At 36.9% G+C, this 25,966-nt stretch overlaps 1 protein-coding gene across 1 annotated transcript; it reads right to left on the bottom strand.

Moving 5' to 3' along the window:
• Positions 1–5,437: 5,437 nt before the first annotated feature.
• Positions 5,438–25,716, bottom strand: chata (choline O-acetyltransferase a). Its single transcript, XM_006630358.3, has 15 exons — positions 25,472–25,716; positions 24,830–24,936; positions 22,095–22,286; positions 21,159–21,277; positions 19,637–19,690; positions 19,269–19,449; positions 17,725–17,902; positions 16,131–16,300; positions 15,931–16,031; positions 14,718–14,846; positions 13,694–13,816; positions 11,397–11,538; positions 10,743–10,805; positions 10,313–10,450; positions 5,438–10,166 (listed from the first exon to the last, which is right to left on the bottom strand). The coding sequence occupies exons 2-15, from the start codon at positions 24,875–24,877 to the stop codon at positions 9,897–9,899; spliced, it is 1,908 nt and encodes a 635-aa protein (XP_006630421.2). The 5' UTR covers positions 24,878–24,936; positions 25,472–25,716; the 3' UTR covers positions 5,438–9,896.
• Between the last annotated feature and the right edge of the window lie 250 nt (positions 25,717–25,966).

Below are 25,966 nucleotides of genomic sequence, written 5' to 3'. Positions count from 1 at the left end.
AATATGCACTGTATGTTAAAAACTCATCTCAAGCAGTCTTAGGAAGATTCAATAAAAATCCATAGACACTGTACACAGAAATATGCAGCAGCTGCTCAAGAAGGTGATAGAGAAAGGTAAATTAAAAAGGTGATAGACAGTTTCCAATAATCAATTTCTGAACAGTCATTACTTAAATCAAATTAGCATTTTGTTGTCAGAACCGTTGCTAAGTACTCTTAATACTGATTAGGGATGCTTGGTTGACCGGGTTCAATATCTTAACCAACGGAGAATTAAATTCAGCATTTTCCCAATAGGCTTAAATCATATGCCAGGCAACTAAGACCATCTGCTGTGAAAGTATGTCTCCTAATGTGGTTATAGCACATGCAGTTTTGATCACATGAAAAGGTTTAATACTAATTTTGTTGTAATAAATTCATAGCTAGGATGCTCTGCGCTATTGTTAAGGGACAAAATAAATTTTGCTCCTCAAAAGATGATTTAACAACCAAAAACTGAAGATCTTTTTTTATAACTTTTTTAGTATCAGAGTCGATAAGAGACTGCTCCAAAATCATTATAATATTGGGGAGTTTATCAGCTGTGTCACCAAGCTAATTAGATTTCGTAATAGGAAGGGATATAATGTTGCCCGGTTGCCCAGAGGGACAGTATTTTTTTTCTGGATGAAGTACAGTAGTATACCGATACGGCTCTTCTTTTTTTTCTTGTCATGTAACTTATAGAAGATACTGTATACAAGCCCCATTTCACAAAGTCTTTGCAAATGCTATACCACAAAGCTAGACAAACAGAACTGTATTTAAAAACAAATCACTTATTTTTAACAGACATACTCCAGCATTGTCTCTGGAATAAAAACATTAGAAAAGCCATTTAATTGAGTAATGTAAAACACAGGCTCATTTTATTGCACTTAGATAAATCAGTTTAACTTAAATTTAAGTAAATTACTCCCCTTTCTGACTTCCCTTTCAAATAGTGTTGCTTGTGATGTTGAAAAATCACATAAAAGCCAGCTGTCAAAAACATTACTCCTATATAGCACTGTGATCACTGGCCATTAAACTCAGGCACTTCTGTTGTGACTTGTGAAACATCAGTTGTACTGGAATAAATGAAAACCCCAGAGAAGAAGGGTAAAGTGACAATTGAAGGAAATAGGTACAACATGTGCTAATTTTAAAAAGATGCTTAAAGAAGTGACTTATTTACCTTCTTTCAAGAGCAGTGATCTTCATATTAATGCCTGTTTTTCTTAATTGTTTCAGGCAGAAGGGCACCTTTTGCAGAATCTTGTGTATGTGTGTCATAACACCTGCCTGAAGACTATACAGGTCCATTGATGTAGAAAATTAGGAATAACTTGTACATTTTCTTTTTTTCTTTTTTAACCTGTGAAGCAAACAGGAGATTGGTATGTTATTTAAAAAATTAAATAGAATTCCATAGAAGAAAGTATTTGCATGACGGCTGCAAATGCATTGTACCTCAGGCAACAGGCAACAAAAAAGAGTAATGTTGTGTAGTTTGTGCATCGAATTAAAATAACATTTCAAATACTAAGAAGGTATTCAAAGTGAATCTGTTTTTAAACTTACAATTACAAAAACATTTTTCGGATTAGATCAAAATACTGCATAACATGCTTAAAACATTCATAATTTTAGATCAGGTTCTGCTTATCATTTGGGCTGAAAACATGTACGCACACTGGAGGTTCTAGATTAGAGCAGATATATTTGGTTAGTCTTGATATATATTATATACAGCATATAGATTTTATAACTTTATTTCTCCTGTGAACAGGGACCTAGGAACTTTGCAGGACTATGACAGATTCACAATGTCATTGTCCACTCTGTCCTGTAGGGACAAAAACAAGTCAATACTTGAAAAACCTTTTCAATTTGGCTTCTCTAAAATTCCATATCCTTGTGGAATCGATCAATCATCTCCCAACGACAGGCATTAGAATGACTGACAGATGTCGTTAATGGGTCGTGCTGTCCTAGTAAAGGATCAGTGTGTGTCAGAGCCTGTCCTGGCAGTTCCTGTTTGACAGACTGACTGATGTTATGTGGTTGCAAAAGGTCAAGAAGGTCATTTCAAACAGCAGTACTGAAACAATGTATAATATGAAAGCATGTGAATGATTAGTGAATTTTAGTGAATGACAGCTCTTCTGTCTTTTCTCATACTGTCACGAAGAAGAATGGTTAATTTACTGTATGATCATGATCTGAGGAGGTCATTATTATTTGTTAATATGTACTATTTTTTACTGTGTTCCTTTATCCTCTAAGGTTAATACAGTACTACTGTATATGTAGTACTTTCTAAAAGTATTGGCACAGTGAAATCTAAATTTCACCTTACAAAAACCCTAAAACAATTGTCAGTAAATTTACCAACAAAGTCCAGAGTGCAGGGACAAGGTTTACAAAATGCACAGCTTGCTGAAGGCTAAGTCAAGAGAATTTCAATAGCAGGTTAGAATTTGCTCATACATAAGATGAACGAGGGAGGTTTGGGAAACGTTGTATGGACAGATGAGACCACAATCAAACCTTTATCAAAGTGATGGAAGTGTTAATGTGGAGAAGAACAGGAACTGCAGATGCAGTAGAAGATCACCTCCTCGGCCACCACCTGTAGTGTCATGGCCTGGGCATGCATGGCCACCTCTGGACCTGACTCACTTCTCGTTATCGCTAATGGAACTAGTGATGGAGGCAGCACAATACATCTGAAACTTCCAGAAATAAATTGTCTGCTTATGTACTGTAGAAGAAGATTCTTCCTTGCTACAGTAAGTGGGCAGTGCTTCACCATGCAGCCTAAACATAAGGTCAGTATAACTAAGTTGTTCATCAGGAGAAAGAAATGGGAAATCTTAGGTGGGCAAGTCAATCTCCACATGTAAGTCCATGCGATTTATATGCTGAAGAAAAAAATCAGATCAGATCAGGGAAAGGCAATAATTCAAAGGCCTAACAAAGTATCTCAAATGATCACATAAGAATTTGGTGTGTTCAGTGGGTCTCCAGCTTCATGCAATATTGCTCCAAAGAAGCATGCAACCCAAGAAAGGGAATGTGTCCCAATATTTAATGTTACTTGAACTGAGTTACTGGATTGGAAACAAAGTATTTTTTGTTCTAACATGATAATATGCATACATGGAATTACTAAAAAAACATAATATACTGTAGGTTGAATTAGTCATATTGATCTCACGATCACAAATACGAAATGCTTGACTTCAACTCAAAAATTGTTTTGACTTTGCTGTCCCAATAAGTTTGGAGGGAACTGCATGTCCGATTCATATAATACAGCTCTATTGCACAGGAAAGCTTTGCAATGTACCTCAAAAACAAGACATTGTTCCATTTCTTAGTGAACTGCAGCGAAACTAATGTCTCTACAATATATATACATACATTGGGATTTATGAATCTGGCATTATCTGGCAACAGAATAGTTATTTACAGGTGCATATTGTTTTAAAGAAACAAATAATTTGTCTTTTTAATTAAAATAAGTTACTGTTGTCAAGATGTCTCCTACATGTTTCCTAGTATTTCATTTAGAACAAAATTTAAACCGAATTTACAGAGAATGTTATTTTTCAGTTTTTTAAAATAAAATAAATAAAATAAAGTGGTTGAATATCATATACAATTACAATTTCATGCTTTTACCATTTATTTCAAATCTTTACAATATTGTGTTATATGACTGTGTTGAGTTCTTTACACCTGTTTTATTAAAAAAGGTTATTCTGTAATGTGATAGCAAGTCCAATTGGTGTCAGCCAAGCCTACCAAATCCAGCAAAGTAGTTGAACTTTTCCAGATGTCCAGATATGTGCATTTTCTATGATTTGCAAAACAAATTGATCACCACAAAGAAGGATACAGTAATATAAGCTAATTGCTGCATGTCTGTTAGTTATACAGTCTTACTCTGGATTTGTATTATTGTGAGGTTGCATTAAAAAAAAGCTCAAATGCTAAAATAAATAAAAAAAGATTTCCCATAAATGTAATTTCCCTACACCGGTCTTTATAGTGTGTACATACAGTAACCAAGAAGCTCAAACAATTCTAACATAGTACTGGCACTTCCAGAGCTTAGGACATCCTGGTGTTGTCACAGTGGGTGAAGGACCTGCTGTAGGAACCTTACCTTACTCAGCACTGAATCTGCTGCCTGTCTCTTTAACGGCTGGCAGTGGTCATGAGACTGAGCATTAGGATAAAGACCATTTTAATTCTAACTTGGCATCAGCTGGTAATGAATCCAAAAATGATCCACGAATCTTTATTAATTGCTTTGGAACAAACTGGTAGTAAATAATAATTGCTTGCATTTATCGACTGTTGCTTTTTGTTCCAAAGTATCCTGATGTGCCATCCACAGCTGAAGGGCAGTTCCAATCGCTATTCTGATCATTTTAGGGAGATCAAATTGTGGAAGATCAGAGTGGAATTGAGCCAGGACACCAGGTTTAACATCTTTACTCTTATGAACAGACACCTGTGGCTTGGTGAACCTGGTCATTACACTGGGGAACTGGTTTGGAAATTCTGGTGTAAAGCAAATATCTCCACTTGCTGGTCCACCAACACCACTGACAGCAAGATCTTGCTTTTGCCTATGCTAGTACTGACTGACCACAGCCTTGCACAGCTTCTGAAATCAGACTACAAGAGGTGAATGCAGCTATTGTATAAAGCTCCTAATAGATCTAGTCTGGATTCACAGTGATGTCTGGATTCAGTTTTGGAGGTACTGTAAATGTGGAACTGGCTAAGGAGTAATAAGGAAAACTGCCAGATTAGCTTCCATGGACATGCAAGGCAGGAAGGTTAATTTACAGTACTATAGGCCCCACTGTCTGTCATATACAGTACTGTGTGTATTTTTTGGTAACAATTACATTTTTTTCGATTCCCTTTAAAGTGTCAAGTTCAATAAAAGGTTAACTGTGGTTTTGGAATATTTTGTTTGTAGACTGACAGAGTCAGGATATTCAACAGTACAACTTCTCTTACTGTCACGTACTTTAAGTCCGACAGGTCGAACCGTTGAATGGCTGGAGAGCGATTAAGACCCTATGCGTAGCGGCGAGACGGGGGTTAGCCCGTTCGGGAGAGGCCGTATAGGAACCTATGCCCTCAGGCCAAGGACAGGTCTCAAGACATCTAAACAACAATGCTAAGCGAGTAGCAGAGCAGAAGCAGGAAATAAATAGGCTACACAACAAGACACACCAGAAAGACATGAATAATCACAGGAAACTAGGGACAGAAGGAACGTTGAGCGCCCTCTAGGTGTAATGAGCGTGACACTTACCAACTGTTGCAATTTACAAATGAATAAAGTTTTAAGGCTCAGGAATGACTACAAAAAGAGATGCAGCTCTTCATTGTTTATTTTTACAGTACAGTAATATTTTAAGACCACCACATAACAATATATAATATCTAATATTTCAGACAATATTTGCCATAAAACATACAGTACAAAGAACATTACTTTCACATACTTTTCTTACTAAAATACAGCCTTCAGTTCATGTCATCTACAGTAAAAAAATAAAATGTAGCAAAAATATCATGTTAGAGTGAACTAAAGTTTACAAATACGTGAAATACAGTATTTCATTAATTTGAAACATTATGGATTATTAACTGGATTATAACTGGGTTATTACTCGGCTCCTTACAAATAAATAATTGTGAAAATAAGTTCAATTTAAATGGATCCCAGTGGATCTAAGCAGCGGGCTAAATTAATATTACTGACTTTTTTGCCTTGGAAAGACAAACTTCTATTAAGTCAAGCAATTTGTTTGTTCGTTCAAGCATCCAGATTTCACCCCCAGCAGTAGGAAGATAGAGGTGATGCTTTCAGCATCTTCACACATGCCCCCCAGTTACAAATATGTAAATATCTTCACAATTCCAATTGTTTAAGCCTAGTTGTTCAAAGCCTTCAGGTTGACCTGTAGTAGACTTCATGTGGTGCTGGTGGTTGTGCTATAAATGTCATTTTCTGGAGAAGGATGTGTGTATATTGGCAGAGGGTGTTGGTCAGGGGATCCTGGAGATGTTTTACAGTACATATCACTATTATATCGGCCTATAGCATGTTGAAACTTAAATGATGTGCAGTGTGCTGCTCAGGTGCTGTAGAGATCTTTTACTGACTGCTCTTTTCCCGCTTTTGTACAAAAGTACAAATTATTGGGGGTGAAAGTTTATCTCTCATCATCTCATCATTGAATTGGGCAAAATGTGAGAAGCAACTATAACAATTACAGCCCTGCATTCTGCTGTTATAAAGCTAACCATAACTCCCACACCCACATACAGTAGCAGCAAAACTGTGTGTATATAGCACTGAGTTAGTAAAATTTGCCAATTAAAATCAGGGCTGTTCACCCTGTGGGCTCTCCATTCCACTGCATTACAGGGACAGTCCCTTTCACTTCAGACACTATGTTAATTATTTATGACGTAGTTGGGCAGATATAACAATGGGAGCATTCGTTATATTCATACAGTATACTGCAGTTGACTGAGTAGCCCTCTGATTTGCACAAAATAGTGATCTATTTTCTTCTGCTCTTTTTCTCTCTCCATGTGATGTTTGTACATATTTTTTAAGATATGTGCAAGGGTCTGGGAATTAGAAGTAAATAAAACCTATTTTCAATTTTTTACTATTCATTCTATGTGTTTTGGAATTAAGACAACACATTTTGTTGCAAGTACAGTAGCTTTCTGGATATTTCAGTGGAAACTGGGCATTTGTTTACACTTTGTTATACAATAGGTTCTAATGTGGCTGAGAACTAGGAAAACTACATAACTCCATGTTCCCCAGGACACGTAGGACAGTAATTAAAACTGCACCTAAAGTGTAAGACCTTAATTAAATTAAATTCGGCATTACTCTTTCCTAAGAAGAAAATTGCTGCTTAATGCCTGTGTCCAGTAAAATGGCAATCCTGATCAATAAAACCTGACTGGAAATGATGCTTTCAAAGAAATCAGTAACATTGTTCAGTTGTTCACACCATCTGACTACTAGCAGGAATAGTGAAACTGGTGATCAAAATTAATCACTAATTTTCAATTTCCCACCCTGTCTCAAAGTGTCCTTGTGAGCATAAAGTCACCCTATTAATAACAGAGATATATTATAGTAATATATTTACTTTGTCTGTAATTTTACTTTGTCTGCCACACACCTCCTTTAAACAGAAACATTTTAAACATGACTTGCACGGTAAAATCTTTCAGTAATTCTGGTTATTATAGTTGCTAGTAATAAATGAATTTTAAAACTAATAACATTTTAAACCACTTAAGGAATAAAATACAAGTACTAGTAATAAACCCTTATTAATCCACTAAACATATTTTATCTAGATGACATTTAGGCATAAAATAAAACATATAATATAAACAAAAAATATAAAACAAGCTTTGTCATTCTACTCCTTAATGTAACTGAGTTATAAAATGTAGACATTACATAAATCCAAGATTTGTGAGCTATTTGCCAGCACAGTGATGAATACAATACAGATTATGTTGTGTGCTAAAAACTGTTTGCACAAAAAGTTAGAAGTTGAATTTATTGGCTTAGCATTTATACTGCCATACTTAGTTTACATATTGTTCTCAGTTTATTTATGTTTTCTTATATATTGCATAGGTGTATAATATGTACTGTGTATATATATAGAAATATGACACACATTCATGTACACGGTCTCATTCAACAAATCTCTATACCCAATACACATTTAGTGAATTCACACTATTCTTATCTCTTAGAAAGTAAAATATTTTACAAATTTAATGTATAGTTTGTTCTTCACCTTTTTCATTTCAGCTGTTGTTCTCACTATTGCACAAGACACTACTATTGAAACACAATACAGTATATAAAACTTAAAATACATTCTATTTCAAGTGTAACATGTAATTATTGAAAGTGGAACTCACACCACTACATACAAAAGGAATTTAGTGCAGATACTTATTTAAATTATGCATATAAAATTAATATTGCCATGAATTAAGTTCTATTTCATGCTTAACAGTGGCTCCATGAGGTAATAATTATTCTATGTTAATTAAAAATGTTTTATGTATGGAGGACTCACAGAATATCAATTATAGGACACAAACAGTATATAGAGTTTACTTCATAAATATGTTGATAAGCAATACTTTCATTTAAAGTTCACATATTACATTCTTTTTTATTTAACTTTCTCAGACAATATTTACAATTCTATGTTACTGTACATAAAAGTGCAATGTATATCTCCTATTGGCTCTTACCCTATTGATAATACAGTATATTCTGTATTCTTTGGTAACCTAATTTTTTTCTGTTATAACTAGTGGAGCACTAATTATTTTACAAGGGACTTGATTCTAAAACAGAAACTGCTGACAAACATGTCTGTGTTTTTGAAAATGGGTGCATAGCGCTTTTCAGTTTCTGTATAATATACTATATTCATGCTTTCATTTTTAAAATATTGACAGAATTTGTTTTTCACATTAAAATTTCGGGAAAATGATGAAAACAGCACAAGTTACAGTAAATGTATTCCAAAAAAATGTGTTGGTAACTAACCACAGATAATCACTTTACCGAGCATGAGGAGTGAAATGACATTTAAGATTTTATTATTGATCTTGAACTGAATTCGTAAGAACCCCCCTGCATTAATCAGGACGTGTGTCAGGAAACCTAACATGCCCACCTGCAGATTTAAATGTTCTCATAATAGCAGAGCCACAGACAATCTGGCATGACCTTCCCCAGTTAGATGTAAACTAGGTACTGTACAAACAAGCCGAGAAGCTCTTCAACGACCAGGTAGTCAAGACCTCGGTTTCACATCACATACTCTAACATATCCTAACAGAATAATTGATCCATACTTTACTTAAGGCAGCGGGGGGAAGTGATCCAAAGGGCTCTGGCCCCAGAAGAATGGTGAGTGAGGACGTTACACTACGGGAAACGCTGTTCTTCGTATGATGCATTAAACTGAGGTCTGGACCACCTGGTCATGAAAGATCCCATAGCACATTTTGCAAGTGTAGGGGTGTTACCACAGTGCCATGGTTAATTCCCACTTGGGTTTGCACAATCTGGCCTCACTTAATTCATCTGAGGATAATCTCTCGTTTCTCCTCCTCATCTGCGGTAGAGGGCCACACCAAGGTGGGGCGACACTACAGTGGCAGATAGAGTTTGGAAAGCGAAGCGCTGTGGGACTGTCAGGGATGCAAAGCGGTATGTACAATAAATACAGGGAACGACTCATTCATTACAATTATTATTGGTGTTAAACATTGTTGTGCCTTTGCATCCAGTCCTGCTGGAAGTCAAAGTTGACAACACTGATTTCCCTGCCCCTGCTCACACAAACGCCCGCCGTGAATTTGAATGGGTTTCTTCCATCATTTGTGCCCTGGGCTCACATCCAGGTCATGGAAATGTTGACACAGATCCTGCTGTGCTGGACACTTTTTGAATGGTGATAATACAGCAAAACTACCTCTGTTGCATCAGTTAAACTTTTAATCACATGTGTAATAAAATAACCTATAGCTAGATAAATATATTTCTCACAATATTAAATATACTATATGTTTTAAAATATGATGAATGCCCCACAATAAAGAGGGGATTAGGTTTACTACTTAAAATGTATGTTGCCTTAATGAAGAAATATAAAGAGCGACCTTTTACTTGTTGACATTTTAGCTTGATACTCGTGAATGATCTGCAGTATCCGTGAACCGAAAAATGAACAGATCATCCCTTAGTATTGCTTAATATTATGGCTTGCTTCCATTTTTAACAGGTTTTGCAGCTCCTTCCTTCAGACTGGTGGGCTTGGCTGCTTTGTTATACTTACTGCACAGGTCCCTCACCTCAACCAGACTCTCTTCCAGGGCCCTGACAAACTTGGTGGAGCAGGTTTCCTTACAGTCCTTGAAACTGGAAACGCAGAAGATAATGTGGTCTGACTGGGGGTTGTAACATACGCCGTAGCCATTGGGAACCACAGGACCATAACAGCAGAACATCTGGACAGAGGTGGGAACCTGAGAGGCAGACAAGAATTTGATAGCACAAAAATTTTCATTTAAGGAAGAGCTACAGCACCGTCCCAGTCCTACTGCTGCTTACTGTAAATGCCTAGTGATGATGAACTGTCAATCATAATTAACATTAATAGAAATTAACTCACTTGACTAGTTGAGAGGATGAAGCGATTGCTTATTAAATAGGTTTCATCAATGAATATCTCCGGTTTTTCCATTTTCAGTTCCTGAGCAACCTCTCGCAGTCCAAGTAAATGATTGTCTATTGCCATCCCAGTAATAGCCTAGAAGAATGTGCAGGAAGCTCGAATTAAGTTAATAGTATTAGTTTTATTGAAGAGTTTTGAAAAGATAAAATTCTGGCCGTTTTCAATTTAGGATGTCAATGGTTACGACTTTCTACTTTTAATTTGATTTCAAAATGACTTCCGTCATAAATATCCCACCTATGTCCTTAAAATGCATTAAACAACATGACTGGTATAGAAGAAAAATGTTGGTTTGGATTCAAAAACCACCATTATTATTATGAAGAGAAATGATCGTACAGGCAGAGGAAATGTTCATAATACTCACAAGGATAGTATAATTGGTTTGTGTGCTAATTGCATCCCACAGTCTCTGCATCTTATCAGAATCCTAGACAAATAAGTACAAGTCAGTTTCCGTACCCCAGTTAGACCAAAAGGCAGAATCATTAAATGGATAAATGGATTGTCAAGAAAAAAAGAAAAATAAAAATACAGAAATTATTTAAGAACAGAATTATTTGTATAAGCACAACATTTTCAGATGATATTCTTCTTGTTCTGATATTCTGTTGTATCTGCCGAGAATAATGTTGGTTCTATTAAACAAGCAAACCTATAATCTATAGCATACTGTATTTAATAAATTGTGTTGATATTATAATAATAACAATAACATGTTGATATTTTCTTTTTTGTAATATTTTGGAATTGTAAGAACATTACACACACAGATAAAATACAAAAAAATAATATTTTTAAAAAGCAAGTCTAAAGTAGATGCTGTCCCAGAGTACATACTGAAGTAGTAAGTTTTGCATTCTAGAAAAAGTTAGACCCTCATATACAGAGGGAGATCTAAAGGTGTGCAGTAATATACAGTATTACACCTTAAATTCAAATGTAAATTTCATAGAACAACGACCAAGCTAGTGAGCAAGATCAGAGGCTTAATTAGGACAATGTAAGCAATGTGGCCTACAGGGACAGACGTCTTCCCATCAGTCATTGCTTTCACAAACACTAGGGCTTCGGCGGTAGCAGAACGGATGTTGTCCACTCGTCCCTCTCGGAAACGGCGTATGGAAGCACTTTCATAGGTTGACACTTGCTTTCCATGACATCTGCACAAACGATAATAAAGACAAGCAGCCTTCAGCTCTAATTCTGCGCTAACTTGTTTAGCAGTGATGCATTATTCTTAAGGCATTATTTAATTTTGTTTCATATCATATTGTGCACATCGGCAACAAGAAGGAAGGCAGGCAACGAGTGTGCTACATCTTAAATGCTCTGAGATAGCACAGATCTTTTTTATTACTCTTATTCATTTAGCCCTTAGTCTATGCTGAAAGCCTGTTAGGCTGTAATGTACAGTAACTGAAAAATTACAAGAATAAGAAAGGCTATGAACAACAGGCCATTTGGTCCATCAAGCTTGCTTGATTACGAGGTGTGATGGCTCACTGCAACACAATGCAATAATGTAAATAAAAATAATATTGTTTCTGCATTCAACTACAGCCAATTTTACTGTGTTTCAAATGGCTGATTGATCTTTTTTCACAGCAAAATATGTACTGTACAGTGGACATAAAAAGTCTACACAGCCTTATTGAAATAGCAGGTTTTTGTGATGGAAAGCCAGAAATCAAGATAATCACGTTAGACAGTTTTCCATATTTAATGTGACCTTGCAACCAACAAAATTCAAGAGAAAAACAAATAGATAATTATTAGGAAAAATAATTTAAATAAAAAAACCCTGGTTGCATAAGTTTGCACACCCTTTTATAATGGGTGCTGTAGCTGTGTTCAGGGTTAACCAGTCACATTCAAAATCATGTCCAAAGGTAAGTACTGTAGCATACTCCTGCCATCAATGAAAGTGTTTCTGAGTAACCCCAATTAAAAATCAGCTGTTCCTGTAAGATTTCCTTGAAACCTTTTGTGATTGCATCCTACTGGGATAGCCATGCTCCGCAAAGAGCTGACAAAACATCTACTGTATGGGATCTTAGTGTTGAAAGGTACCGATCAGGAGAGGGGTATAAAAGAATATCAAAGGCATTGGATGTAACATGGAGCACTGTGAAGATTATCATCAATAAGTGGAGAAACTGTGGCACCACAGGGACATTGCCAAGATCAGGATGACCCCATCAAAGTTGATGACAGGACAAGGAGAAAACTTATCAGAGGCTACCAAGAAGCCTACAGCAACATTAAAGGAGCTGCAGGAATATCTGGCAGGTGACAACAATCTCCTGAATTCTGCACATGTCTGGGCTATAGGGAAGGGTGGCAAGACAATCTAAATTTTCGCAATAAAATACATTCAATCACCCCAAACAATGTGGGAAAATGTCTTATGGACTGATGAGACAAAATTTGAACTTTTTGGCCTTAATTCTAAAAGATATGTTTGGCGCAAAGACAACACAGCTCATCATCCAAAGAACACCATACATCCTGTGAAGCATGGTGGTGGCAGCATCATGCTTTGGGGCCGCCTATCTTCAGCTGGGACAGGGGCTCTCTAGTCAAGATAGATTGGATCATGACTAGCTCCAAATATCAAGATATTTTGGCACAAAACCTGCTAGCCTCTGTCAGAAAGCTGACAATAAAGAGGAATTGCACCTTCCAACATGATAATGACCCAAAGCACACATCCAAGTCAACAGAGGAATGGCTTCAGAAAAGGAAGATCAAAGTCTTGGAATGGCCCAGTCAGACCACAGCCCCATAGAAAACCTGTGGAATAACCTAAAGAGGGCTGTGCACAGGAGATCCCCTGGCAATTTGAAGGAGCTTGGACTTTTTTGCAAGGAAGAGTGAGATAAAATTGCAAATTCCAGGTGTGCAAAGTTGATAGAGACTTCTTCACAAAGACCGCTGTAATAAATGCAAAAGGTGCTTCCACAAAGTATTAGTTGGGTGGGGGGGTGCACACTTATGCAACCAGGGTGTTGTAGGTTTTTAAATTTAAATTATTTTTCCTAATAATTATCTATTTGTTTTTCTCTTGAATTTTTTGGGTTGCAAAGTCACATTAAAGATGGAAAAATGTCTGACATGATTTATCTTGATTTCTGGCTTTACATCACAAAAACCTGTAAATTCAGTAAGAGTGTGTAGACTTTTTATACGTTCTATAAGAATACATCCCACAATATAACTTTTACTTGGTAAATGCTTCTTAATTTTATGCTTTGCTGACAAATCATTGAAATAAAAGCTATTATTACACCAGTCAAATTTAAAAACATGTTTTACCTGTAAAATGCTAGCTGCAGAGCAACCTGAATATAAGCGTCTGGGCTCATTTTCTGTTTCTTTATGTATTCTTTGCCATAAACCTTAAATGTATATGCATTCAGGTCCAGGTTTCTCACCAACCTAGAAGAAAAAACAGCAAAGTATTAAAATAATAAACACGATTGTTTAAAAAAAATAGTGGCAATGTAAATATGTCATAGATTTTAATATATGTTATGATAATTAGGGTTGAGAAGTCAAATGAAATGGATTATTTATACAGTAACTAACAAAGAATGACTTTGATAAAAACGTTTATTTCAAAATAGGGCTCTAGAACTGCAGATCAACCAGCAAAAATGTCAGCATGAAACTGAATTATACAACATGAAAATGAATGTCAGAAGTCATCCATTCAATGAACCTCTTAAGGGTTCTGCATTTTTAGATTCTATGTTCACATACATCAGTCTGAGAATTATTCATTACAAATGTAATTTCCAAACCTGAAATGTACTTAAACTTTGGCCATGCTGTTTTTTTTTAAATAAACTACAAAAAGAACAGCATTTTTGTTTAAAAAAGACAGAGCCATCATCACTGATGTTATAACTGCTTTCAATACATAGATAATAAAGTGGAATTGTTTTTATAAGTGGTGGCTCACCTTGAACAGTTTTTAAGGGTTTTAATAAACACCTAAAATTCTTTAATTCTGTTTTACTCCTTGTATTATACAACACCAGGTAATACTGTTAGAAAAAGGTTTTTTCACTGAAGTTTTTGCAGTAGTTTTTGATGTGTACTCAAAATGGGCTATAGTAACTCAGTTGGCTTTACAAATATGGCTTTTAATCTGTCAAGGGCACCTAGCGTGACAGCGGTGAAGCTTTTATTCTACCAGAAAAACAAGCTAACTTTGTTCCCTGGCAACATGAAGAGATTGATGTGTAGTTTCATGGGCAAGAAAAGCCTTCATGCCTGTCCTGTATGCTGTAATGCATCCCAGAATCAGAACTGGGAGGGGAATTTACGGAGCTACCTTTGAAGTTTGTCTGCTGATGATGCTAAGAGCCCCTGGACTTCTGGGGAACATTTCCAGCGTAATCTCCTTGGAGCAGGAAGTTCACTGACACTTGCCGCTCTGACCAGCTTTGAAGGACTGCTTTTCCTGTACAACACAGCATCATATTCAAGCAAAAGGCTTTGATTATTAAAAGAAAATTCTTTAGGGAGGTATAATTTCGACTAATGTTTTATTACATATATGTACAGTCATATATGAAAAGCCATACTCCCACCTATGAGATACATACAATATACTGTATACAATAAATTTGTATGTAACCACTCGTGGTTTTCATTTTCCATATATTTTTTTTTTAACTGAGATTCGGATTTAAATGAATTGGTAATAATCAAATGAGACTTTCCCGTCTTCTGAAGATATACAAGATTAGCAGTACAGCCTTTACGAACCAGCACCTTCACTGAAAATGCTTGGGGAGCTCCGGAGAAACACTGGTATCACACTCAAACAGATACAGTATGGAAGCTCTTCCCTTCCTTCAATTTTCAGTGGAGGAATATTTCTGTCAAATAATTCTCTTTACACTGCAGGAGTTAACTAGTTAAAGAAATGCATTTGGCTTCTCTCCATTTTTAGCTTCTACTCTCTTGGGCTAAACATAGGTGCCTTAGCCAGCTCTTGCCTGTATCTCCTGTCTTTGGGCTGTTGGATGTTATTGGCTTGGCCGCTGCTCCTTTGCTGGGCAGGGCCAGAGTAACAGAGAAAGAAGCAGAAGGACATAAGCCCAATGAGCTCTCAAAAACAGTTAAACTAATGGAGAGCAAGGCAGCCATGTGCTGGTGGAGACCTAGTAGCTGGGACACAGCCATGTGCAGGGGGAAAGTAGCAGCCAGGTCATGCTAAACTGAAGATAAAAAACAGAGAAGCAAGCTACATAAATATGTGTGAGAGTAAGTAGCTAGTATGGACATTCTAACTTCTCATTAAAGATTGTCTGGTGTTCATTGCTATCTTCTTTACTTTACATCATGATTGCAAATCAAAGTCACCTGCATCTGCTTTGCTAAGGCATCATAAAAAGATGAGAATGCAGAGATACCTGCGGAATTCCAATATAAAGTAACAAGTAAAGGTTTTTTCCATGCTGAAAAGTGAAGTGTTTGTATTTGAGAACTAACACAAATGCTAAACTTGATGACTAATGAACTTCTCTAAAATGACTTACATGTACTTGAGCAGGTACTCAGTGCACTGCACAAGCACTATTCCTTCGAATGGGGAGTGCTCACATACAACACCACAGGAGCCATCCATTCCTATGACAAACTAAAACACAGATATTCATTTAGACATTCTTCTTTGGATTGTTTGAGTTTTCAAACACTGGCAGATCATGTCTCGTCTATGAGGAAACATCCCACTTACCTGCATCGGCTTGTCGTACCAGCGATTCCCACTGTTCTTGTCATATCCTCCTCCATGCAGCATTTGCAAAGCTCGATTGGTATCAGTGAGTTCATTCCCAGTGGGGTCATCCAGACACACCAGGCAGATACATCTCTCAATCATGTCAAGAGAGTCTCTGTTGGTGGAATCTAATGGATCCCAACACACATTGCGGTTTCAGGTTTAATACATTGATTAATAGTGTGTGTGAGATGCATTGTGTTACAGCTGTTTGTGTTTGTAGTGAATGTTAAAACTTGTGAGCATGGAAATATAAAACTTCTTAAACTACATACTGCATATACTTTGGATTCAGGTCCTCTATGTTTAGCATGTACTATACATATGGTTAAAACCATACAACATACTGTATAAACATCTATAAAAAAACTAATTGAAGTATGCATGTCCTCTTGAGCCTAGCAAAACTTAATTACAGTATAAGATCATCTAAAATATTCTTATTGTTAAAATGTCCATATAAAACATTTAGCTTGAGTTAAAATGATATACAGTATTTAAGGTACACCTGGAATACTGTCCTTTGGTTGAGACTACAGTCATCTGAATCTACAGTCATTAATGATCCCATGCTTGTAAAACTAGGAGTGTTAAACCTGGTGTCCTTCCTCAGGTCCACTCTGGGTTTACACAATCTGGCCTCATTAAAGTTCAGCCAACCATTTGTCTATCTGTTTTCTACCCCCTTTACCCAATAAAGGGTCACAGGTGAACTGGAACCTATCCCAGCAAGCAACAGGTCCAAGGCAGGATTCACTCTGGACAGTATGACAGTCCATTGCAGTGCAGACAGACGCAGATACAAACATGCACACACTCACACCAGGGACAGTTTTCCCAGCAGTCAATGACCCCACCAGTATGTCTTTGGATTGTAGGACTAACCGCTGCACCACTGTTTCGCCCTAAAATTCACCTCCAGCAATAATTCTATTATTGAAGCAATTTTTAACTTCTCCTCTTATGTATACGGAAGGTGCTATATAATAATAATTCCTTACACTTATATAGCGATTTTCTGGACAGTCCACTCAAAGCCCTTTATAGCTAATGGGGACTCTCCTCCACCAGTACCAATGTGCAGGACCAACCTGGATGATGCGATGGACATAGTGCGCCAGTACGCTCATCAGCTATTAGTGGGGATTATTAGGAGGCCATGATTGGTAAGGGCCAATGGGAAATTTGGCCAGGACACTGGGGTAACACCCCTACTCTTTTCGCGAAACGCCCTGGGATGTTTAATGACCACACAGAGTCAAGACCTCAGTTTTACGTCTCATCCGAAGGACAGTGCCTTTTTTTAGTATAGTGTCTCCCATCACTATACTGGGGCATTAGGACCCACACAGACTACAGGAACCCCCTGCTAGCCCCACTAACACCACTTCCAGCATAACAATATTATATAATTACATAACAAATTATACAATATATTACTATATAATTTGAAAATTGTAAATAATAATTTTCTGATCACCACTTTGATTGCTAGGCCTGCAGGCTTCAAGTCAAGTGTTCGTGCAACGCGCCGCCACGGGTCGCCACTCACCCTTCATGAGCGCGCTCCGCGCTTCCGCCCACTCCGTCCTCCCATCTGCACTCAGCAGTCCGATCGGAGGCAGGCGCTCGTCTTCGTCCTCGGCCATCTTCAGGATCTTCTCCATCTGGGTGAGCAGGTCTTTCTCATTGAGTCGCCGGAAGTTTATTACTACATCTAGAACGAAAAACTTGGACGAGAAACAAAAAACAGCTTATGTTAGACTGAACGTACTTTATACTTTCACCCGAAAATGTCCCTGAATGTATTAAAGCAGTAAATGTAGTCTAAAGAAATTACTTCTGCAGCTATTGTCAGGATTATTTATTTAATTGTTGATTTAAATTTTCTAATATCTCACTTACCAAATATTTTATTATCAAGATTTTTAATTGTAACTTTTTTCTAAGCCAAAACTGTAAAGCCAGAAGGCTTAGTCGATTATTTTATTATTCAAGAATCTTTATAGCCAGCCATAAAACAACACCTTTCAATGGAGGTAATTTCCAGTATTTTTGAATACTCTTATGTCGTGTCTTGTGAATATATTAACAAACAAATGACTCAGTTCTAACATTAACAATAACTTAGTTCTGTGTTTTGCACATCCCAGGGGAAGGGTTTGCACTTATTTAGACTCTCAAAGTATGCTTTCTGTACTGTATTTACCCATTCTGGATTTTCATGCATTATTCAGGCAAATTTAATGCAAAACTCCATGCATTTTCTGGATTTTCTGTATTTTCATGCATTATTCAGGCAAATTTAATGCAAAACTCCATGCATTAAACTTTGGAAATGCAAAATAAAATAGGGCTCAATCAGTAAGTATATTTTTTATTACACAACAGTTGAATCTGCAGGATTTCATTGTCCTTGGCATAATCATATACATGAGGTTCGAGTGGGTAGATGCTTCAGTGAGTGCTGGGTGAAAATGGAGAAGTAGGGGTTATTTCCAAGCTGAAAAGTAGAAAGAAACATAAAACATTTTAGCTGTGAAGCCCTCTTCATATGTGAAGAACTGCATGCTCAGCAAATGGCTCCACAGTCAAAATTTTTTTTTTACTTTCTACTTTTCAGCTTGGAATTATCTCTACTTGTTTTGAATTTGGAACAAGTAAAGGTTTATTTCACACTGAAAAGAGAAGAAAAGAAACACAGGTGTGTATTTCAGGTGTGTTCACCTGTAGAAGACTCCACAGCCAAAACGTTGTGCTTCTCTTCTTCCGTTTTCAGCGTGGAAAAAACCTTTACCTGTTCCTTTGCAGCTGACACAGCTACCTATTAGAACTTGTTTCTAACTTTATGCATATTTGACCTACTGTACTTTTTTAAATGTTTACCAGTGTTTATATGCTTTACATATCTTTCTGTGGAAACCTTGGAAAATTTTGTTGCATAGTTTTCTTTGAAGGTAGCAGAGAACTACCTGTAATTGGGATTAACAGTGTGATAACAATGTGTGACAGGGAGTGCCTAGCCCTTGCTCAGTATTACTGGATGACTCTGAATGACACCCAGTTGCTCTTTTATCAATACACGTGGATGCTGACCTGATTTTTACAAGCAACAATGATGTGTTCAGGCTCTGGCATGACACTGCTCTTCTGGGCAACCAGGGTATCCTTCTTCTGTCCAGGCAGTCGATAAGAGGAGAAGAGTCGGTAATACTGCTCCATGCACAGCGGAGTCCCAGCCAGCTGGCCTCGAGCATAGTCTTCAGGCAGGGCATGTCTGGGACACACAGACACAGCATCCTCCAGGTTACATTCCTACTGCTAGTCTACATACAGCACCTATCTGTGCATTGTGGACTAGCAGCTCTTTATTTTCAACTTTTAGGTTAATTCTCGGTGTTATTCAGGTGATGAGGCACATGTATTACCTTTAGGGGCCTTTTAAAAAATGAGAAAGAACTTACGCATCAAGTAGACCTTTATAATCCAACACTCCTGAAATGAGATTAGCAGCAAACCTGGCAGGAAAAAAAGCAAAAAAAAACTCCTTACAGCTTTAAGACATTGTTTTTACACCTCTTTACTCTTTATAACACTGGACCACGTCTATTTTATCTCAAAAGACACAGAAACAAAAGCTTCAAATGCTTATCCCTGAAGCTCTCTGGCACGTTTCAGACTGTACATTTGTTCTACACATTGTTGCATCTCCCTCCACCTTTCTGCCTGTCAGAGTGGAAAAGATAATTTAATTGTGGGTAAATTACAAGAATATGCAGCTGCTTGCTCTTTGTGTGACAGAGATGGTAACTGTATCACGTTACAGAAAACACAGATAGAAACATCATTCCTTATGTCTTGCCTAATTTATCAGGTTCTGACACACAAAGCCAGACCAATAGGAAAACACTGACAACACAGCCTTTGCTGGCAATTAAACAAGCTGTACTGTATATATCTCAGAAGATATTTAGCTATCTACAGATAAAGTAGATAAAGATCATACAGATTGTAGGTTATTTAATTTAATAAGCACTTCTCTCAGTGCACAAAGCACTGACATTCACTTCTGGTCCTGGAAGGTCACCATAGTTTCTGGCTTTCATTCCCCCCTGGACTCTTAATGACTTGATTTGTATCAATTGTCCACTTAACAGTTGTATAGTACCACTGTTTCTCAATGAGGATGATGAGGACAGAGGCCCTGTAGGACCAGGAGTGAATATCAGTGACATACAGTACAGTGTTGCCTGGAAAATAATCATTGAGTCTTCAATAAACAGTAAGTAGATAACTTTCTAGGACTTAAAACATATCTTATATTCTAAAACAAACATTCAGTATGTGAAGGTAGTTTTCAATAACAACTTCTTCTCAATGCAAGTGTAATTGTTTTCACTTTCATAACTGAAACTAACCAGTTTTACAGATGTTAACAAAGCATGTTACTATAAAGTAGTTCAGGTGTGTAGCTGCGTCAGCCTGCGTAGCCTGAATGTAGAGTGGATTGTGCTCACCTGAAGAAGGCTTCACAGTCGAAATGTTGTGTTTTCTCTCTTCTCTTTTCAGCGTGGAATAAACCCATTAATAAACCCATTACTTGTTCCTATGTTGCTATGTTCTCTTTGCAGTACTGTGAAATATCTGAGCAAATACTCAGCACTCTTGTGCAATTATTCATGTAAATAATGCACACTTAGTAAGGTATTGAGAGCTATGTGATGGACTGGCACCCCATCAATGGTGTATCTTGCCTTGTGCCTGTTGTTTGCTGAAATAGCCTCTGGCTTCCCTTCAACACTGAATTGGATTCAGGGGTTTGGAAAATAGATGGATGGTGAGAGCTAAAGTGGAACTTGCATCACTAGTCAGTATAACAGTTTCTGTGTTTTTGGGTCATGTTTCATATGTCCTCACAAACCACCAACAATACAGGAGGAACAGACTGATGTATGTCTCTCACACAATCTGTCATGAGTTTGGTACCTGAGAAGATCACCTCGATCCCTGAAGTTCTGTGGAGGGAAGACCATAGCAGGGCTGGAGTTGACAGGTAGGGCCAATCTGTTATTCAGGTACATATCTTCCAGCCAGTAATCATACACCTAAAGAATGAAAGGATACTTATTTGCAACTGAATGATAATAACCTCCCTCCCATTTGCCCTTTTTAAGTGAGATCCCAAAACGAATTACCTGTGTTTCTATTGTTAGGTGTGTGCTGGAAAAACCTTTGATGAGTTGAAATAGCCTTAAGTCTCATGGATGGCCATTAATAAGGCCATTAATACTACAGGGCTGTTAGGTGTCTTGAGGGAGAGTGAGTGAACTGTTGCAGCCCAGGGTTTTTGATAGATTTCACTGAATTAATCCTCAGATGACTGCATGGTTGTGGTCTTGATTGATTGGACTTAGTGGAAGCTAGCGTGATTGATTTCATACTGTATTAAGGCACACACCTTCATATTTTTCTGCTTTCTTTTTTGTGCAACATCTACCAATGTTGTGTCTACTTTGACACAGAGCACGTGTTCAATCAGTGCAAACCTTCACCAAATCTTGTCACCTTCATTATTGATCAATACACGCAAGATAGCTAGCTTTTAGAAACATGAATCCTAGTGATTAAATGCACCAGATAATCAAGGTATAAAGGCTATAATTAGTCCTAGACAATTAAGTGTTATTTTATGCACAATACTACAACACACTGCTTTTAGTATTTATCAACAATTAAAATTAAGGTTGTTTTTAAGATCACAAAGATGATGCAGACCCCGAATTCATACTAGCATTGCAAATTATCTGTGATGAATGCATGACAATTGAATGGATGTCATGCAATATACAGTAAATTGCCTTTTTGAAACTGCATGATGTAGATATTAATCCATAAACTCCATATCATATTAAAAGCCCTCACCCAGTTATCAGTTTTGTCCCTCTTCTCTTGCAGCTTTGTTTGTAATAGTTCTCCAATGCCTCCTGGTGCCCCAAACTTCTCCACGATGGCTTTGGTCCTTCTGAATTGCTCTTCAGTCACTAGGTGTTTCATACACTTCAGGTACATGTCCAGAGTCTGTTCTAAAGATGGCACTGGCAGCTTGGGCAACACCTTACCAAAGAAAGATGACCATACTGTTTAAAATGATCTATAGTCTAAATAGACGGGGGGAGACAGCCAGTATGATTATAATTACTGTTTTCTTCAAGCTTGTACCTAGGAGCTATAGTCAATGCTGCTTAGAGACCCATAGAGGATAATTGTGCGGCTCCCTCTGCCTTTGGGTAAATGTTGCTTTTTGTTCTCTGTTAAAACGTGTCTGGATGTCTTCTACACAACTAAAAATACAGTTAATTAAGCTCATACTCTACTTCACCTTTAACAGTCTTTCATGTATTTCTATTTAAATTTAAAAACCTTTAATTTGCAGATGTAATATGTTAATTAATACATAATTAATTATACTTCCAATGTGTGTGGAACTTGGGGGAATATGATAAAAGCGATGGCAATGCACCTTGTTTTTTACAGTTCCAAAATGTAATTTAATTGCATTTAAAGCGCCTCAAACAGATTGTTGGCAATGTTTTCTACATTTACAGAATGTATAAAATCTTTATAGCATTTTCTTGTCCAGAAAATACTGGATAGCTTCTGCTGAGTTGGTTAGTAAAGAAATAAGGAAACAATATTCACTATTTGATACTTACATGCAATGAAAACAAGCACATTTCCTTTCTTTTTAGCATTTAAAGGCATAACAATAATGTATGATAATGTAATAGTAGCAATATTCAAAGATTTTTAGGATATCTGTTCTTTGTAATGAGGTGTTGTATGAGAATGAAGAAGTTGAATAGTATTTTAATGCTCTTAAATGTATATTACATCTGAAATACTTTAAACAAAGTTCTCAAGTTTCTAAGATATAATGAAAATATTGAGTGACAGGCTCACATTCTCCCTAAACACATAGCAGTATCTTTTTAATATATAGTGTTTTTTTTATTTCTGGTTTCCTGACCCTACAAAAAAATGGTCCTAAATCTACAACAATTTGGAAAGGACAGCCAAATAGGACCCAATCAATCTGTAATTTCAATGCATTTAAATACCAATATGGTGCAGTTACTTTGAACCATATTTTTTGTTACAAGGTATATTTAAGATTTAGTGAACTAAAGATGGTATCCAAGTGAATCGTTAGTCTTGAACTAGTACGGAATCCAAAATATTTTTTGCAAATTGGAACGAAATGTATCCTGAACTCCATTTTTCCATTTTGAAGTAGAAAATATAAACTCCGCACACTTCCAAGAATACATAAAAATATCATTTGAATACCTTTTAGTACTGTAATTCCTAAGATAGCATATTGAAATATTTGTGTTGTTTTCATATAAGGAAAAGAGGGAAAAAAACAGTGTCAATTTAACTCAATGGCAGGCATTGTGGGATTTCTCCCTTTTCATGCTATGAAAAGGGAGAAATCAAGTTCAAAGTCAGACATCAATGTATTTTCAAGTTAAGTTTTGCAGAGAAGTTCATTTTATGAGTTAATGAAAACAAGTGACTTAAGAAATCCTCTGTTTTTATTAAAATTGGGCCTATAGATCTCTTTAATATAAAGCTCCTTTAACTGAAATTACCTACTACAAACTTTGTTAATACTTTAGCCTTGGAATTGCAGTTCCATTTACAAATGATTCAAGACCTGAAATATATCAACTGAGCCAATAACAAAATTAAAACTAGCCTCTAATAAGAATTAACAACACTAATTAACAAGTCATATATTTCTCATTTAAATATGATTTAGGAATACATAGCTGAGTGTTAGTAGCTTATTACTTTTTATGAAGTGTACAGTAGTTTAATGCCACTAAAAACTTTCCCAAAACTCATTAAGACTGCCATCTATTTCTGTAAGATGCCCTTACATAAAAGTGTGAAATGAAAGCAACATTCAAATTCTTTTTAAAGCCTACAGTATATTTTGTTCATCTGATTTTGATGTAACAAAGCAAAAATGACAGACTTGGTGCATCGGTTCTTTTCAAATTTTAAGGATTTATAGAACCTAAAACTTTAAAATCAGCTCAGGGTGAAACATCTTAGCCTTGTGTGTGTTCACAGAGTGGTTAGAATGTTATCATTGTTCCTTGAATAGAATAGTCACTTCCATCCTAGGTAAAACAAGTCAATGAAAATCTTTGTTTACCTACGTAAGAAACCTACCATCTGTATAACCCAAACACATTATTGATGAAAGGACTCTTATTGGACATTTATTTGGACATTCAGATAATTAACAAAGTTTGTACAAGTAAAATCACAAAATCTTTGGCTGTATAAATTAGATTGTATCAACGTGCATGCAGACAATCACTCTAATAACCTTTGGGCTTTTGTTATCATTATACTTCTAAAAAAAAAACAAGTTCCAAGTCTCTCCCAAAAAAATAAGAATCATGAAATCGCATGATTAATTCGATGTCTCTGCCCATTTTAACGTTGCATTCCTTTAGGTTTCCGATACTGAGACAGCTTTACATCGAAATGTAAAGTAATTTTGTATTACTCCTTTAATTAATGTGCTGTAAACGATGGAAATGGCGCCGAGTGATGACAGTAGAAATAAGAGTTATATTTACATAGCTGTCCCTCCGGCCTGTTGGTTTTCCTTGCTCCAAGACAGGCATTCTTGAAGTTGGGTGGTCAGCGGCTCCCGCCAGGAGAAACGCTGCGAAGTCTTCTCTCTCTGTACCAACAGAAAACAAATTGAACTCGCAAAGCCAGAACAACGTGAAGCAAATGAAATGTTGACTCGCAACGCCTTTGCCTAAAAGGCTGCTGTCAAACATTCGTTAACACAGCCTGCTGTAATCATAGATTACTGACTAATGAAGGTATCGATGAATCTCGTGAACACGGTTTTGCGTATTCAGGAAATACACATGCAACTATTTATTTTCTCGACTGAACTCCCTCTCCCATTCACGTCTTACAGTTTTCAACAATTTAGTAGTCCATCGATGCATTTAGACTTTTTTTTTTCATTTCGTGTCTCGCGTTGTACAGTACTTACAATGCTTCAATGACCCAACCCTTCATCATCCCTCAAGCATACTGCACAATGCGGGTCTATACCATTACAGAAACCAAATCCGGACGAATTTAGCGCGGTTCCACAACTACTTAATGGACACCATTGTCCAATTATTTAAGTATCGTTTAAGAATAAAGGCTTAAACTTTAAAGCACCTAGTGCCCATACTGCGTTGTGTCTTACTTACCTAGGTGCTCTGCAGGACCGTCAAGAGAACGAAGTTGCCTCAGTTACATTGAGTGTCCCATCCATGCTTGTATGGAGTCCAGTGGTGGAGGAACATTTTCCTTTGCAGGAATGCTACTGTAAGCAGACTGGACGGATGCTTTCCATTCAGCCGCCTCTTCAGCATCATTGCATCCCACCCATTACTGAGTTCTTCAGCACGGGCTCAGTAAAGATGCTTGGAGGTGCTCGTCTCTACCTACTCTTGCCGGGAGAAGAACTCCTCCCACAAAGGTCTATTCGTGGAACACTTATATATGACAGCCTGGCTTTCCAGCCCACCTCACATGGAGAGTTGGAGCTTGTGGGATACAGACTCACAGACTTTCGTTTCTCTAATAACACAGCCGAAACCACAGAGTATTCCAGTATCATTACGAAAAAGGGGTCTTTAATCAACAGGTGATATTCTTTTTCCTCAAAAGGTTTTAATTCCGGTAAATCTTTAGAAAATGGC

The sequence above is a fragment of the Lepisosteus oculatus genome, chromosome 4, assembly GCF_040954835.1.
Source record: "Lepisosteus oculatus isolate fLepOcu1 chromosome 4, fLepOcu1.hap2, whole genome shotgun sequence".
NCBI lineage: Eukaryota > Metazoa > Chordata > Actinopteri > Semionotiformes > Lepisosteidae > Lepisosteus > Lepisosteus oculatus.
Note: the sequence above shows the minus strand (reverse complement) of the source record. Positions and strands in the feature narration are given on the sequence as shown.